This window comes from Globicephala melas, chromosome 3 (genome assembly GCF_963455315.2).
Source record: "Globicephala melas chromosome 3, mGloMel1.2, whole genome shotgun sequence".
NCBI classification, from domain to species: Eukaryota; Metazoa; Chordata; class Mammalia; order Artiodactyla; family Delphinidae; genus Globicephala; species Globicephala melas.
In genome coordinates, this window is record NC_083316.1 from 26705353 (window position 1) to 26724101 (window position 18749).

Here is an 18749-nt window from a genome sequence, read left to right on the forward strand (position 1 = left end):
TTTCTTCCATTTTTAAAACTGCTCTCTAATTTGCCCCATTTCCCCTTGCTCCCTTTAGCCTGAGTTTCTGGAGGAGCCTTAAAGCTGTGAAGGGTAGCTATGCGCATGAGCTCTTGTTCTCTTTGCCCCACTATGCAGAGGAAAGAACACTGAACAAGCTCCTGCCTCAAGCTTATCAGGAAATATCTGAGTCTGGGAATCCAGGGCCAATATCAGAGTGATTGCCAAAAAGTTTCCTCCAAAAAAGCCACTGTTGTGATCAGGCAATAGATACTTCCAAACAAGGTATGCATAAACCATCTTGGTTTTGGGTTTTAAATTCATTCATTCACTCATTCCATAATGAATTTATGGAACATTGATCGAACACTTACTTGGTATAGTACTCTTCACCAGGCATTGAAGGGAATGTAATAGCAAGAGCTGCCATTTATTAATTTCCTACTGTATATGAAGCACTGTGAGTCTATCAATATTTTTTTTTCTGACTCTTACTTCTACAGCACCAGGGCAAGACCGTTATCTCCATGTTAGAAGGAGAAAACTGAGGGAAACGAGGAAACTGAAGGACAAATAAGTGAGGAGATAATCTCGGGACATGTTGTGAGGCTTCCAGATGCATGCTGTTCCCGCAGGACACCGCTCTGAGGACTTGATCCCTATCCAGACTGCTTCCTTGTAAATGGAAATAAAATTGAGTGTGATCACGACCCCGAGGGATGCTGTGGGAACTCAGATGGGAGAGGGGACCATTGCCGAGGCTTGCAACTGTTAGTAAAACCTTAAGAAAAAAAGTAGGAGAGTAGGATGCAATGGCTGTGCATTTTGCCCTGAGAAAAATTCTCTAAAATTCCATTTTATATTTTTACATACCTTCTTAAGTCCTTTTTGGAGTAATGCCATGTACAACTAAATAAACAAATTAAATGGAGTCAGAAGTGTTATGGATAAAGTTGAGGCACATACACTTGTTTTTGTGAATCTCATGATTTATATTAAATGACTTGTCTATAAATCAACGGTGAGAATGCTTGATGTAGCTTGCAAATCCTAGAAAACCTCATGCCAGCAACTCAGGTTAAATCACAGATGAGTTCTACATTTTTCGGAAGTGTTTCTAATGTCATTTTATCTCAGGACATCTCCAAAGACATGAAGAGAGATTGCGGTTGATGGAAACCTAGGAGGACAGTAATACAGAAACAGATCTGATCATAAGGAGATAAATCTGGTAGAGCAGCATCTTCAAAAGAATCCCTCGAGGCCACATTTAACTGCATTTTCTGATGAAAGTAAATCATAAGTTTAAATAGAAAAAATATGTAATTGCTTTTACTTACAGTGCTGGCAAAAAATTGTAGATTTGTATAAAAGAAGAAAAGAGATCAATTAACAGAGTCCCTGCTAAGGAAAGCTAAAACCTAGAGGCAAGGTTTCAATTTAATTTTTTGCCCTTTATTGATTTTCCTCCCATGTCTTGAATGGATGGTTCCCTCTAAAAGATCAACTATATGTTAAAAACAAAATCTCAACACTTATGGAATTACAGAAATGTTCTTGAATTATGTGTAATATTCTTTCATCTTTTCTGCCTCTAGGGGGAAGTGTGTTTTCAACAATTCTGTCCCCAGAGGACACTTTCTTTGTGGGCTACAGGCTTCATAGGGTTATTCTTCAATATGACTTCAGGGCTGGCTTAACAAGGGAGAGGAGATACTCTTTGAAAGGCACTTTAGAGATTGCTGTGCGAATTCTGAGGGAGATCACACGGACTGTGACAGTTGGTAGAGAAAACTTCCCTCTGATACAGCATTTCTAACACATTTCAAAGAATCACCGGTTGAGGTTCCCTATAGAATGTTGTCTTCCCTGGTGGAAAAGGAATGCCATAGAGACATGATTTCATTTCACAGATGGAAAGCAAACAGCTGAATACTTTATAGAAAACTTGCCACTTGATTTTAGTAACAAAGTTAAAAAATATGATTTGTGGATATCGATGAGAGTTCTAAATCCTATAAAAAGTCTATTATTGATGTTTTCTGTAATATCACATTTAGGGCTAACATTGCTTTTTATTTGGCTAATTTTATTTTATTTTGCAGCATTTCCCTGTAACTTCCTTTTGTTTTCATTCAGTAATTGTAGTCAGAAAGAATGCACTAGGTGAAAAGGTTAGCAATCTTTTGAATGTTAAAAAAAGTGCTTCTTTTTTCCCCCATTTCAAGTTTTACAGAATTGAAGGGAACAATTATTGAAAAATTGAGTCCAAGGGATGAGTTATTTCTATTTTTTCTTTTTTCCTACCTTCTTGATTTGATTCATCTTTGTGATTATGACGCTGCAAAAGTTATACTATAATCTATTAGTAATTGTGTTACTATGCTGCATATTTTCAAAACAGCTTCGTATAAAATCAAAGTTTGATATAAAGCATGTTACTCCTTAATGAAATTTAACTTTGTTCCCAACACTCTTTTACATGGTATAATAAGTATTTATTTCTAATCCAATTCCATGTAAAAATATTCTCTGGGGATGAAGAGGTATTTATATTCTTTGGCCTAGATTCTCCACATAGAGAGTGAAGGGTCTTAGGCTAGGTGACTTCTAAAATTTTTCCTGCCCTAAGATTGGAGAACTTCATGATATGCACACTTTCAGTTGCCTGGGAAAATCTAATTTGATGGAAAGTGAATAAAACTGGTAATGTTAAATCCATATACATATATTACTTGGCAGGTCTTCATATAATCTTGTGGCTATTTTCATTTGAAAAACTTTCTTCAAAAATCCTAAATTCTATAAAATGACGTCATGGGGATGTAACGTACAGCATGGTGACTATAGCTAATAACGCAGTATTGCATATCTGAAAGTGGCTAAGAGCAGATCTGTAAGTTCTCATCACAAGAAAAAAAGTTTTTGTAATTCTATGGTGATAAACGTCAACTAGACCTGCGGTGGTGATCATTTCACAATATATACAAATATCATATCATTGTGTTGTATCCGAGACTAACATAATGTCATATGTCAACTATACCTCAATAAAAAAATCCTGCTCAATGGAAAAATTTCTGTTCAATGGAAAAATGTAAGGGGTGCTTTGAGCATTAGCAAGAGAGGTAACATTGGCTTTTCTGGTACTGCTGCCTAGTTTGGGGGCTCTCCCTTACACGGTTTGTCAGTGCTCTTGAATGACAAACTGGAAGTTGAGAGCTCTGATCCAAAGGCCACTGAGAGGCTGCGATACTCGCTCGAACATAAATGCACTGACTACCCTGCCCGTGACCCTTGGCGCGAACGGGCAGCGCCTGTTAGGGGAGAGGCGTTCACACCCGGTGCCACTGAAACCCCAGCCTTTCCGACTAAGCCCACGTTACACAGTGTGCGGAATCATATCGCCGTTGGCCAGTGTTCCCCAGACACGGGGCATAGCGAGCAGTAATAGTAAACCTTGGGTCCTTCACGTCTCCTGGCAACCAGTTTCGAAATCCATTAAGCCCCTTGGAATTCGGGATTTAGCTTGTTTCTCTCTCTCCCTCTTCCCTCCCTCCCTCCCTCTTTCCCTTCTTCCCTCCCTCTTTCCCTTCCTCCCTCCCTCCGTCCCCCCTTCCTAGAGTTCAGGGGGGATTTTATCGCTGTGAAGCTCTACATCTCAATTTCCAGTATGTGAGGACTACCCTTTGTGTGGAATTAAATTGTACACAGATGCCTCGTTTGCTACTGGTTAGCAGCTGTAATAAAATAAATGAAAGTTTTCGCAGGAGTAATAAGGTCCTACTTGAAGATTCAGGGATCACAGTGCATAATCTGAACTCTAAATGCCCCGGAGGATGAGACGTTACTCATAATTACATTTACGGTGCCAGAAAGAGCGATAAGGCGGGTTCTGTTAAAGGTGACGAGCGCTGATGCCTGAAATTGCCACATCTCCGGAAGCCCCAATTTGCCTTTTTATCGTCACAAATGAGAGCGACTGCTCTTTGAGGCCTCGGCGTTAAACAAAGAAAAATAAAGACCAAAAAGCAAACTCAGCGCCTGGGGTGGTGGCATCGGGGTTACAAGTCGGCTACAAGTTTCTGCCGAAAGAGGGCGTTGGTCTAATAGACTAATAGAAATTTGTGGACACGGACGCCCAAATGAAAGACCATTTTCAATTTATTTTAATTTGTGGGACTTCAGTGTCAGAATTCACCCGTCCAATGTAGTACGTTCCCACCGCAAATGACCTCGGTGTGTTACCACGTTCAGAGGGTCAAGCTCCCATTCGGACCTGCCCTGCAGCACGGCGGACTCCGGCGAGGCTCCTCTGGCCACGGACTTCTCCACGGCCGTTTCCACCCTCGTCTCCACCGCTGCTGTGCCTGTGACAAGTGGCAAGACTGGGTCTTGGACGCAGGACCTTCCTCGGCACTACCGGAGCACAGGGTCTCGCGCTGCCCGCAGGAGAAGCGGTGGGATTTCCGGCCGCACGGATTGGAGCGGAGGACGCGCCTCCACCCAGGGGACCCTCGGGGTAAAGCTTTAGGGCGAAGGTCTCTTTATTTAATTACCTGGCTTAGCAAGTAAAGCCCAGAGGACGCCTTGGAGATGCTTTTCAAGCTTTCTTTCTGCCACCTTCAGAAGAAATGTTCTCTCGCCTTTGGAAGCAACAAGTTTAACTTTTCTGCTCGCAGCGCGCCGGCGGAGATGTCAGTGCGCCGGGAACCCTGGATGCCCGGCAGCACTGCGACTCTGGCGCGAACTCGCGCGGCTCTGGGGGAGGAGGCCGGCGGGGGTGGGGAGCGCGGGAAGGAGGGATAGCTGGGACGCCTGGGCTAGCTGGGCGCTCCAGGTCCGCGACCGAGCCGTCTGCCCCGGGACCTTGGTCCCTGTTCCCTGACCTTGCGCCAGAGGACCGGGAAGGTCGAGTGCACGCCCCGAGTGGGCGCATCAGGAGGGAATGTGGCTGGAGTGAGAAAGAGGTGAGAGCCATCGGGACCTAGGGTGTTTGGTTTTTTTTGCAACGAAACCACCAATTTCCAGGGCCACCTCCTTCCTTTAATCCTGTTGTTTGTTGCACGGCGTGGGGTGTGTGTGTGTGTGTGTGTGTGTGTGTGTGTGCCTGCGCGCGTTTCTTTACTTTCAGACATATTTCCATTTTTAAAGCCCGGAACTGGAAAGAGAGCTGCCGCGTGCGGGGCCAGGGAGAGGCGGGGACCCCGCTACACCCAGGTGGCTGTGTAGCGCGTTGGGGGCTCCCGCCGGTACAGAAGTGAGCGACTGTGGCTTTAAGGAAAAGGCCCAGGTCTGGCGGGGAGCGGGGAGTTAGGGACAGGGGAGGGGTGGGAAGAGTAGGGGTGCGGGGAGGAGTCCTGATGTAAGAATGTTAATGAGAGGCTCCCCTAGCCCAGCCGCCACCCCCCCCCCCCCCGCTGGAAATACAAGCCGGGCCTCGGCGCGCCTTGTGTGGTAACACGCTCCGCCGCTGCCACGCTATTTAAACGCGGGTTATGGATCCAGGAACCGGCGCGAATCAATGAGATCAAACGCGAGGGAGATGCACCGTCAATTACAAGCACTTGGACAAGTCTAACTTTTTCTTCTTTTACAAATACGCTTTCAAAAGCAACCTTAGCAATGCCCAAATAAGAAGCCACCTCTAAGCAAAATAGTATATATAAAGGGAGGGCGAATATATATATTTATAAAAAGTATATATATAAATATATTACAGACGTACAGGTTTACACCCGGTGAACTTTTTCTTTTTTTCTTTTTTTTTTTAAACGAGTGGCATTGCAAAGGAGGACTCTTCCTCTCTCTTTCGGCGAGTTAGTGAAGGGGGTATTCTGTTTTCTTAGAGCGCCCAAGGGGGCGCAGGGACCTCGGAGAGAAGAGTGGGGAGGAAAGAGGAAGGGTCGGTGGGGGACAGAGGGCGAGTCCGCACCGAGGGCAGGCGCTTTCCTGCGGCACGATGCCGTCCCTGCTGGTGCTCACTTTCCCCGCGTGCGTCCTGCTCGGTTGGGCGTTGCTGGCCGGCTGCACGGGTGGCGGTGTCGGCGGGGGCGCGGGCCCGGGCGGCGGGCGCCGGGAAAGAGAGGCGCTGCCGCCGCAGAAGATCGAGGTGCTGGTGCTGTTGCCCCAGGACGACTCGTACCTGTTCTCCCTGGCTCGGGTGCGGCCGGCCATCGAATACGCGCTGCGCAGCGTGGAGGGCAACGGGACCCGGCGGCGGCTTCTGCCACCCGGCACTCGCTTCCAGGTGGCCTACGAAGACTCGGACTGCGGCAACCGCGCACTCTTCAGTCTGGTGGACCGCGTGGCGGCGGCGCGGGGCGCCAAGCCCGACCTCATCCTGGGGCCTGTGTGCGAGTACGCGGCGGCGCCGGTGGCCCGGCTAGCGTCGCACTGGGACCTACCCATGCTGTCGGCCGGGGCACTGGCAGCCGGCTTCCGGCATAAGGACACGGAGTACTCTCACCTCACGCGCGTGGCGCCCGCGTACGCCAAGATGGGCGAGATGATGCTCGCCCTGTTCCGCCACCACCAGTGGAGCCGCGCCGTGCTGGTCTACAGCGACGACAAGCTGGAGCGGAACTGCTACTTCACCCTCGAGGGGGTCCATGAGGTCTTCCAGGAGGAAGGCTTGCACACGTCCGCCTACAATTTTGATGAGACCAAAGACTTGGATGTGGACGACATCGTGCGCTACATCCAGGCCAGTGAGCGAGGTGAGCAGAAGTGCGCCTCGGGCCCCAGGCCCTAACCCAACCGCTCTCCGCGGCTCTCGCTACACGCTCGTCCGCTCCTCTGGGGACCCCACTACCCGCTGCGGCACTGAGGACCCGGGGAGGGCGCGTGCGCTTGGACTCGCCGGGCTGTGCGCTGTCTGGCTGCGACGACCTTTGACCATCATCCATGGCTGTGGTCGGGTGTACGCAGAGCGTCCCGGGGAGGCGGTGGAGCCTGGGGGAGGGGCATGTGAGCTCGCAACTCGCTAGTGCTCTGGTCCAACAGGTGCTGTCAAAGCTCCTGGGTTTTTTCTTTCTCGCTTCCCTGGCTCCGGCGCCGGGCTTGTGGTTAGGGGCTCACTACGGGTGCCCTTCTCCAACCAGGGTCTGAAAGCGTGACGAGGCCGAAGGAATTTGTTACCCGGTCTTTGCCGACGTGCGCCCCCTCCGAGTGCGGAAGTGTACGCTCTACAGCAGACGCTCCGCCTCACGGTTCGCTCCGGTCTCCGGGTTTCCCGGCTGCTCCTCGCACAGATCCCAGCTTTCTTTTAAAGGCTCATTGTATCGCCCTTCTCATTCCTTCCCTGGCCCCTCCAGCCGCTTATGAACGGGCTTCTGTGGTTTCCATCAAAAATGCCTCGCAGTGTCTGGACTCTGGCGACACTCACTGCCCCCGGCGCGTTCGGCATCGCGGTCTAAAGCGCCGGCAGCTAGGCTTTGCTAGAGCGCGCGCGCTGGGGAAGCGGGCGCTGAACCTCCTTTCCACGTCCCCCCGCCCCCGCCCCCGCCCCCTTGAAGTTTTCTCCGCGGGTCTGTGGGGGTTTGAATAACCACCAAACTGGCCAAAGAGCTCAAGGTTGAGGGTAGTGTCTATGGCTACAGGGAATGGGAGGAGAAGCGGCTGGTCACGGATATATAATCGCGGAATCCCCCAGTGCGGCTGCCTCATTGTACTGCAGAGTAGACCTGCGGGATGGCGGGCGGAGATGCCAGCATAGCACAGCTCCCTCCTTACCGATGTCAGGTTTGGGTGCATATCACTCAGGGAATCCTGCCTGCTCCCGCTCGGCGCGCACGCGCCTCTATTGTCAGTGGGGTGCAACCCCGGCAAAGCTCCCCACTACCCGACACGGGGAGACGGAAGGGGAGAGGGGCCGAGCCGGGCGCGGGGCTAGCCCACGACTTGGCACGGCTGGGCACCTGGGCGCTGGCCGTGGGAGACAGCGCAAGCGGAGGCAGGGGGCCTCAGGAACAGGTGAGAGTGGGTAAAGGTTCCAAAGAGGATGGCGCTGCGGTCATCCCCCTTCCCAGTTTGACTACTTCGGACTCGGAGTGAACGCACTCTTTAGAGCGAGGAGGCGGGAAGTGTTGACAGTGGGGATGCACGGCCAAGTTTTGAGCGTTCGAACTCCAGGCTGTCTGCGCCGAATTCCTGCCAGCCAAGCAGGCGGGGCGCCGGCTTTGCTGATTATGAAAAAGGGCGCTTGTATACAATGGCTGCGGATTCGCCACGCCAGGCTGAGAAAGCCACATCTGCTCTCCCGCTCCCAGTCCCCAGGTTACGGCAGACCCCTGCACACCTCGGGCTGCTCTAGCCCCCGAACCTGACTATTCAGCTCTCGCTCTCGAGGGCTTGGAGCTAGGAGTTGGAGACTTCCCAGCTTGGGCTGGGGCTGGGGGTGTGTCCCCCTACGGGCGAGATCCGCGGTCTGCCAATGCGTCCGTGATGCTACTGCCCTGAAGGTCTCAGTGCCAGTGGTGATCTCCTCGCACGTGGCCTGGGATTCGTGGCCGAGGTCGGCTCAGAAGAGGGCAGATCGAGGCCACCGGGGCCCCTCAGCCTCACAAGGGTGTGGCTGAGCCAGAGGGTAGGGAGGGCGTCAGGGCCCTAGTGGGCTTGGGGGCTTCAAAGAGATTGGGCTACAGTCTTGCTGCTGATTATTTTTTAATTCCGAAAGCCTCGTAGATGTTCCCAAGCCTCTTTACTTTTTTTTTCCCCCAAGTTTGAATCTAGTGGTGAAAGTTTGTTTGACTGACCGGTATGTTTTACAGGTGATAAGGTTACCATTCTTACTCTAAAATACGTTTCCAACAGTGACTTGGCAGTTGTTCAGAAATATAAAACAAAATAATTTCTCCCCTAAGCCCTCCTCCCTCCCCTGAAATTCCCTACTCTCAGGAGAGAAAGCTGCTTGATAACAGAGCTCTCTCTGGGGGTCTTTTAGTTTTACTAATCACCTTTATTTCACCATAAGTGGTTAATGGGTTAACTAGGGGTCCAGTACAAGGATTTAGTGGCGTTTGAATTTTCAGAGCTCTTGGCCTGGCTGAGGCATTCACTGGGGAGGGAGCTTGGGCTGCCATAAACCTCTGTACCTCGGGCTCCTCAGGTAAAGTGGGGGGATGCTGGGAGGAGCAAATGAGCTATCTTACAGGAATGCTCTGAAACAGTGCAGATACCTCCTGAGTGCTCCATAAACCTAGGTTTTATTAGAGTTGTTATAATTATTTTATATATATGGTGATAATCTCCTTTACCGGAAGGCGAGACCCTGTCAAGGGTGAGAAGCAGACCCTCTGGATCTGGCGGCTGCACTCAGCTGCTGCAGGGCCTGCCTAAGTCACTTACTTTCTCAGAGGCCGAATTTCCTCTTCTGTGAAACGGAGGTGGGATGAGAATCAGGCCTCTTCAGACTGGTATTTGGTGGTTCTGATTTCTGCTCACTCGAGTGTAAAATGGAACTGACTCTATTTTTGTCTTTGAAAATTCCATATTAAATATCATAGAACTAGAGAGTCACCCCCCCCCCCTTTTGAAGATAATGCTTTTAGCATCTTTTTGGACTTAAGTTCATCTTTAAAATCAGATCACAAAAGTTTTAATCTCTCTTTTTTTTAAAAATTAATTAATCAAGTTTTTGGCTGTGTTGGGTCTTTGTTGCTGCGTGCAGGCTTTCTCTAGTTGCAGGAGCAGGGGCTACTCTTTGTTGCGGTTCACGGGCTTCTTATTGCGGTGGCTTCTCTTGTTGCGGAGTACAGGCTCTAGGCACACGGGCTTCAGTAGTTGTGGCACACAGGCTCTAGAGCGCAGGGTCAGTAGTTGTGGCGCACGGGCTTAGCTGCTCGGCGGCATGTGGGATCTTCCCGGACCAGGGTTTGAACCCATGTCCCTTTCATTGGCAGACGGATTCTTAACCACTGTGCCACCAGGGAAGTCCCAAAAGTTTTGGTCTCTTAAAGGGTAAAACTGATAATGCCACCATCTCTAATAATAATATAACTAAAATTTCATTTGGCTACGTGTGTGCTATAGAATGAAAAACTGAGGGGTATTATTTATTCTTCTTAGGGATTTACTATCAAAATCAATAATTAACATTTTTTCTCTCATGTTTTTAGCTAACATATATCACTAAAATACACACACCTGAGCATGTATTATTTTTAAAAAGTCAACTACTACCCTCAATATTCTATACTCAACGATAAATTTATTTTTAAAAAGGGAAGTTTAAAAAGAAATATTTTTTTAAGCAATAAAAGCCAGCAGTTGTTTTGTCTATACATCTCATAAGATGCAGAGCCAGAAGTGTGTGCACACAACATTTTTGTATGAAGAACTGTAGTTTTATCTTTTTAGTTATTAATATGTCATTATTCTTGGCCTGCATAACAACTGTAGTGATAACAGTATTTAATCAGTAGAAGAGTCATTTATTTTTAGAATTAGGCTGGGGTAAATGACAGAGAGTTTGGTCAGAGTTTTTAAGCAAAGAACCCATGATAAATGTAAAATAACTAATCCATAGCAGGGGGTAAAAGAAGCATTGTAGGCTGCAGTGTAGAAATTCTGAAAGCCTTTGGAGTAGATGGAACTTTGTGAACAAAAAAAATAAAGGTGCAGTCTCTATTTTGCAAATGAAACTTATTGCTTATGTAAAGTAAAAACAGCCAGAGAGAAATATATATTTTTAAATAATAGATTTTATTTTTATGAAAGTTATACAGCTATGTAGTTTAGAAAGTCAGAAAATGACACAACTCTTACTAGGAGTAAGAGTTTCCTATCTCCTGCTCCCCATATCTCACCTCCCAGAGGCAACTATTTTCAACTCCTGTAGCTATGTCTGTAGGTATTTGACTTCAGACCTCTAAATAACATTATTTTTTATTTTTTTCAGATTTAGGTCTTATTTCTTGCCATCCCAGGGGAAGATAGTGATTTAGTTTTCTTCTACTGCCTGTTAACCACACACTCAAGCTTTCCTTCCAGTCATCCTTTCAATATGATCGTGTCAGGTTTTTTTTTGGTTAGCTCAGTATTCAGTGTCTGTATTATTATTACCTTCTAAATGCTATATGTAGTTGAGCCATATAAGCTACTACAATGATATTTCTTTATTGCCCTACTTGTTTTCCTTGGGGTTAAAAATATAGTCTATTTTTGCTTAGTTTCCTATGAACTTATAACTAAATTATCTACCAATTCTCTATTTTAAGCCTCCTGAGTTGCTCCAGTTTGGTTATTTTCTAAGCATACCACATGGTTGTCACTCTGGATTCTTTCTTCCACATCCTCTGCAACTCTATCACCTCTCCCTTTTGAGCTAGATCCCTATGTGTTCCTATTTCTTGGTTTATGGCCTTCTTTTGGTGGAGCACATCCTCCAGGAGCTTTCTGAGAAAGGATGGTTGAGAGCTAAAGTTTGAGACCTTTCATGACTGAAGTTTCTTCTTCCTACCCTTATACATAACTATAGAATTCCAGGTTGGAAATAATTTTTCCTCAACATTTGAAGAATTGTCATTTACATTCCAGTGGTGCTATTGGAAAGCTTGATTCGATTGTGATTTTTGACCTATTGTTTGCTATTTTTTCTGTAAATTTTTAGAATCCCCTTTTTCTCCCAGTGTTTTAACATTTCATTTTGATTGTACTTGTGTGCCCATATTTTGCCGTATGCCCTTTAGGGTATTGAAGGGTAAGTCTCTTCCGTTCACAAACTCATGTCTTTTAGTTCCGGGAAAATGTCTTAAATTATTTCTTATATCCCCTCATTTTCTCTGTTCTCTCTTTCTACAATTTGTTTTATTTGTATGTTAGGCTTTCTGATTTGGGACTCTGTTTTTCTCATCCCTTTTCTCCTATTTACCACCTGTCTTTTAAAAAAAAGTTCCTCTTACTTAGATGTTTCTTTGGCTACTCCCACAGTTACTATTGAGTTTTAGTTTTAAATTTCTGCTGTCATATTTTCAATTTGCAGTACATGGCATATCTTGTTTTGCTTCCATGGAATAACCTCTCTTCTCCCTTGTAAGTTTAGAATTAAATAGAAGATGGCTGCAAGAGTCAGATGGAGAATATGAAAATGTCATTTTTATTATTGATAACCTGTTGGAGAACATGGGTTTAGATCTGTTGCCAAAAGGGCCTGCCTGCTATTACTTCCCCTCATAATTAGGCAGGGTCATCCACTAAATCACAGGTAGCGCTGCAGGCCCCCCTCCAGGACACGCCCCTTACTACAGGGTGAAAGTTGCCCGTAATGTGTACTCTCTGCAAGCAGACACACCCCAAAGAGGAAGGAAGAAAGGGCTGCGTCCCGTATGCCCAGTTGTCTTTTCCAGACTCAGCAATCAGACAGTTCCCTCCTTCTCCTCCCCCACGGGAATGGGGGGAGAGGGACAAATGTAGGCACATGGGGAGATGAAGAGTGGCCTTCTGTTAGAGGTTGCTCCAAATGTAAACCTGAAAGGGGGAAAGGGTATCACCCTAACTCAAGTATGCTTCCTGGATTGTTTTGGGGTCTCTGAATTGACTTCTCTAGCCACCCCTTTGTACTTCTCTCTGCTGTTCTTAGAGTGATTGCAAGAACGTGTTGCAGTAGGGAGAAGCCACTTAACAGAAGACATTGTGGGAATCAGATAGTGGAGGGTAACATGGAATATCACAGATAGTGGAGGGTAACATGGAATATCACATGTTCTTTGGCAAGGGGGAAAAAATAGAGCAGAATGATGAAAAGTCTATCCAGAAACTTGGAATCGCATCATCATTTCCTCTTCTAGAAGTTTAACAATTTGACCAAAAATGTTAGTACTTATATATTTAAATATCTATTTAATATACTTAATATATGTTTAAATATTTATATATTTAAATATACTTAAGTGTAGCAGAAATTATTTTAATTGACCTCCACTTAAGCAGCTTGCAGCATTAGCTGATGCTCTCCTTTCCTCTATAAACTTTATTGGCTGTCAGTGAACGCTGGTAGCTGGTATACTTCTCCCATGTTTGCCAGCACATTTCTCATAAATCTGTTTAAAGCAGTTGTACTTATTATTATAAGTATGCAATTTAATTAGTTATTATGTAAACTGATGAAACATGAGTAAGAAGAGAAAGCTATTTCAGTGAAAACTATTTTCAACCTTCCGAAAGATTGTATAGAGGCATGTTGCTAAAAATACTTGCTGTTGAATTAGGCATGAATGAAAAAGCCATAAGAGATTAAGGAACATTCTACAAATGTAGAAGCACTCTGCATTCTGACTGCTCGGCCAGTGTCATTAAGTGCTTGCTCCAACTTAAACTGGGCGATAATGTGCACTATGGGTTTGTTTTGTGGAAGAAAAACAATACCTGACCCATGACGATGGGAGTTGGGATTTCGTTTTCAGAATTGGACCACATTGTCCACACAAAACAGATGGGATCTACAATAATTCCAGTCTGCTCAGATAGGCTCAGTGCTGCTCTGTGTCACTCTTGCTTGGTCCACGCAGGTACTGACATTTAAAGAAAGAATGTGTCTATCACAAGGGGTTGGTCTTAGTGGTGATGGGAAGAGAGAGAAGGAGAAGGGCCAGGGCTGTAAACATAGAAAAGAAGTGACAGAGAGGCCAGTGTTGGGCACAGCCCATCCAGGACTTGGGGAAGCCTGTGCTCTGGCCTGAGGACACAGCCTGTTCAGGCCTGGGCCAGGTGTAGCTCTTAGACGGATGCTTTGGGTTATCAAGACCTGATGCCTTTGGATGCTTGAACCCTGCAGCTGATCTCCCTGATTCTGACGTCACCCTCACTAACATCCTTCTGCTTATAATTTGGCTCCTCAATGAGCACTCCCAGGTCTATGTCGGCACAAACATGTTTGTGACCACTGTGGTCCTCATTGAAATTAATCTTCACTTCAGATTATGTAAAAATATCTGAGTTAGGTTATCGGGACTCTGCTCCCCCAAGCAATGACTCTACTCTTTATGTGCTGACAGAATCAGGTTCTGTGTCTTAAGGTTTAGAGCCAGACTCTGGACTATGGTCAAGTGATCAAAAGATGATGAGGTCTGCCAGTGGAGAGTCAGCCAGAGCTTCCTGGAGCCTCCCGGTGCTGCCCACCCTTGGAATCCACACTCTTCAAACTTGTCCAGCCTTAGCCCAGGCTGTTTTGGGAGACACCTTGGCTCTTTTGTCATTTAGAGGACTAGAATCAAATCGGAGCTAAATCAAATGTCTAGATCACAGTGAGTAATGAGGAGTTTCTTCAAAAGCTTCCTTACTGAGACATCTTGAAATTTGACTATTCATCCCAAATATATAACTATATTTCCAGGCACAAACAACACCTACTCCCACAGTTATAAATCTATCGGAGTTTTGTATTGTTTTAAAAACTTGTTCTGCAGACTTTGAGCCTGTCGCCTGAGCCCTTTTGTCGTAAGAAATGTCAGAGTCATGATCTAACTCTCTGAATTAACCTGTGCAGTAAACGAAATGTCAGCAAGCGCCTGGCCCTTCGCGCAGGCTGCCAAGGAGGCTTTGGCACAGCCTGAAGTTTGTTCTGCATCTTTCAGCACCCATGCTTTTACAAAGAACATACACAACCTGCAGGGCTGGCACGCATGGCGATAATGTGGTTATGGCGCCCAGGCTTCTCCTCTCCTCCATGTGTGCAGAAAAGCACAGCGGGCACTGTCTTGGGGTCCAGGGGCCATCAACAGTGATCAAAATAACTGGATGAAGGCCAGGTCCCCACTTCCCTCTAGTCCGTTGCAGCTCTTACGTGGCAGACAACACTATTCTGCAGCTGCTTAAAGCCTCTCAGCTCTGACAGTGTGGCTGTGAACTGAGAGCACGTGGGGAGGGACCTGGAATCTTGGTAACTATTTCCTATATATGTTGAGACAGCTTGAGAAAAAGGGTTCTACATTCAGACTGCAGAAAGCCTGTAGCACTCGCTGCATCCTCTGATTTGCCAAATGAAAGCTTTCTCAGGAAAGTAGGTTTACTATGCGAGTAAAAGCATAAAAAGCAGCTGACAAGCCTCACTATCTTATATTGGGCAAATCTGGGAATTTATTGGAAGTATTTTTTTTAAAGGAATTCATTCTGAAACAATTGTGTATGTTTGGAAAAGACGTAAGAACGTATAAAGCACCTCCTATAGCCTTCACCCAGATTTTTACCAATGGTTAGCATTCTGCCGGTATGCTTTGCCATTCTAATCTCCCCCTTCCCTCCCTTGCCCCTCCAAATATATACACAGGTACATATACATGCACAAATATTACTATCTTTTTAATGAACCATTTGAGAGTAAATAGAGCTATCATGCTCTTTTACCCCTGAAAACTGAAGTGTGTGTTTCCTAAGAACAAGGACATCCACTCATATAACCACAGTAGAATTATGAAAAGCAAGAACTTTAACACAAACACAATACTATTATCCAATTTACAGACCTTATTCAAATTTCTCCAGTTGTCTCAATAATGCCCTTTGTAGAAAAACTTTTATTATTATTTTTCTAAGGTCCAGGATCCAATCCAGGACCACACACTGCAGTCAGCTTTCTGTTTCTCTAAGTCTCTTTTAGTCTAGAACATTTCCTCAGGCCATCTTTGTTTTTCATGAAAGTGACCACTTTGAAGGGCGCAGGTCCGCTATTCTATACACAGTCCCCCAAGCTGGGTTTGCAGAGCCTTCCTTCTGATTAGATTCAGGTCGCCCACTGTGAGGTTTGGGGCCCGGGGTGTGTTACACCAGGGGACTCCTGAGTCTGCTCCCATGGTGGGTGATGTTGATGTCCATCACTTTGTTATGGTGGCGATGGATAGCTTTCTCCATTGTCAAGCTATTATTCTGCCCTTTGTAATTCATGAATAATTTGTGAGGATTCTTTAGGACTTTAGCCGTGCCCTGTTCCCCGTCAGATGCTGTCCTCCGTGCAGGGGCGTTTCACGCGTCTGTTTGTTCCTCCCCGCAGTGGTGATCATGTGTGCGAGCAGCGACACCATCCGCGGCATCATGCTGGCGGCGCACAGGCACGGGATGACCAGCGGAGACTACGCCTTCTTCAACATCGAGCTCTTCAACAGCTCTTCCTACGGTAACTCTGCCTCCGGTTTCCCCTCCCACTGCCAGGGTGTCAAAAAGGGATTGTGAGACAGGGCCAATAACTTGAGTCATCTCTGTAGATTTGATTTCCATAGATAGGGTTTTAGAAATTTGTGATTCTGAACACTCCCACTTCTCATAAGGTCTCAAGCTTTCCTTCTCTGAGAACTCAGAGCAAAAAGTTACCACCACCTGTGATGCCAAGGGACTTGGGGAGAACATAGCTCACTCCAGCACTCCAAAGGATCATAAATCCAGGCCCTGAGGACCCCTCCCCAGTGCATTTCCAACTTTGGGTTGCCACCATGATGGACTGCTGGAGTAATTTTAGGGAGATTTGGACAGAATTTTTAGTAGCATGGAATAGACTCGAACACATCAACGTAATAGAATAGAACATGTCAAAGTGTGTCACACATAGCATATGTATGGTTTCATACAACTTTTATTTTAGGAATATGATTACATGTTTGTGTGTATATATTTATGCATGTTACACATGTATTTGTAATGGACCACAATGTGAAATAAATAAAATAACCATTACTGTAAATCGAGGTAAAAAATTTTGAAAGGTGCTGCTCCCAGTCCCTCCTCCTTCTAGATTACTGTCTCTTAGCTTCTCTTATAAAAATTTGGGGAGCTTGGGCTTTCCTGGTGGCGCAGTGGTTGAGAGTCCGCCTGCCGATGCAGGGGACACGGGTCCGTGCCCCGGTCCGGGAGGATCCCGCGTGCCGCGGAGCAACTAGGCCCATGAGCCATGGCCGCTGAGCCTGCGCGTCCGGAGCCTGTGCTCCGCAACGGGTGAGACCACAACAGTGAGAGGCCAGCGACTGCAAAAAAAAAAAAAAAAAAGTTGGGAAGCCACTAACAGTTACGATCAAAAGCATTTAACTCCTTAAAATGGATCTGGGGAAGTTCCCAGGGTTCCTGTGATGGAGGGTGTTCTAGGAAGTCATCAAGATCGCAGGTATAAAACATTTTCCCCAAATGTGGTTAGGGCTCTCTCTGAAGTAAAGAATGTAGGGCTATGGACCATTTTCTCAAGTACTGCACGTTGGCAGTTACAGGGGAACTGTAAGTGTGTGTATCACGAACAGCATGTTCATGCTGAGCTCCACTTCTCAGTTATCATGGTCGAGATATAGTTAGATGGGATCTAAACCTTAAAGCATATGCCTCAGTTTCCTGCTCTGATAAGCTCCTGGCTTACTTAAGCAGTAGATCATTGTGTATAAACATAATGAATCATACTTCTCACGGGAATAAAGCAAAGTTGTTGAATCAAAAGTAACCTCTCTTCCTGTAGCGGATAAAATTGAAGATTTGAGGCTTGCAGGATAAACACCCAGTTTTCCCCTGCTTGCTCCCATCACTGTCTTTCCCCCTATCTTTACACAAGCAGAGTGGCAGTTTTGCTTCTTGACCCAAGATCAGAATGTAATTACATCATTGGTTACAGTATTGAATTCATTGAGACAGTGGTAGAGACTGGTGAAAAATGAAAAAAATTTATTCTGAGTTTTGCAAGTTGGCTACTGCAAGCATAGCATTTTGAGGCAATGCATGTGAATGCATATTATAAGTGCGCAAGTACAAATTAGGTACTGGAATTCCTTTCATCCATGGATAGAGCTTGCATTACTTTTCCCTGCTCATTACAATACACAAGTATTACAGAAAATTTGAGAAACATAGAAAAGCATAGGGAAGAAAATAAGTTACTGAAACTCTGCCATGCAGATAAAGGTACATCGATAATATTTAGATGTCTGTCTTGTCTATTTTATTAAAAATTATATATTTATGAAAAATGTTCAATAAAATGATCATACTATCTATAGTATGGATACATAGTATTTTATAATGCTGATATGCCATCTTTCTTAATCAGTCTTTTGTTTTTTAATATTTATGTCGTTTCCAGCTTTTTGCTGTAAGAGCAATGCTATATTAAGTTGCCTTGCCATGTGCATTCATGTGTGCACATACATACACACGTATGTATGTGTGTGTAATCTGTAAGACAAGCTTCTAGAAGTAGAATTCTGGGTCAAATATTACATACATTTAAATTTTGATAGATATTGCCAAAGTTGTCCTTTAAAGAGGTTTGCCAATTTACATTTTTGCAACGGTGTATGAGATATTTTGTTTTCCTGTATCTCTGTCAACACTGTATCATCTAACTTTTAAATTATTTTATTTGTTTGAATTTCTTTTTATGTCCATAAGCAGAGTTTTGCAGTTTTCTTTATTTGAATTCTGCACCATTCTTGCTGAGTTCATTCTTAGACATTTTATGTTTTTTGGTTTTTATTATGTTCATGATCTTTTCCTATTACATTTTGTAACTGTAGTCGTTATATAGAAAACAAGAATTCCACATATCAAATCCTCTGTTCTAATAGATTTTCTTAATCACTTTCAAATAATAACAATAGTTATGCCTCCATTTTGATAGTTGAATGTTATATTTATCTTTCTTTTCTTACTGCATTGGCCGTAGCCTCTAGAATAATATTATATAACAATGGTGATACTTAATTTCTAATATCTTGTCAGAAGTAGATGTTAAAATATTCTTTAGTTTATGAAGTGTGGTTTTAAAAATTGGAAGTGAGTATGAGTGT

General features: G+C 45.3%; 1 protein-coding gene across 2 annotated transcripts in view; it reads left to right on the forward strand.

The window, feature by feature from the left end:
* The first annotated feature begins 5962 nt into the window (after positions 1–5962).
* The window catches only part of NPR3 (natriuretic peptide receptor 3), a 63364-nt gene continuing 50577 nt past the window's right edge, over positions 5963–18749 (forward strand). For both annotated transcript variants that reach the window (XM_030843625.2, XM_030843626.2), the window contains exons 1-2: positions 5963–6719; positions 15986–16108. In XM_030843625.2, the coding sequence (XP_030699485.2) occupies positions 5963–6719; positions 15986–16108 (880 nt within the window). The remainder of the gene's footprint in view (positions 6720–15985; positions 16109–18749) is intronic.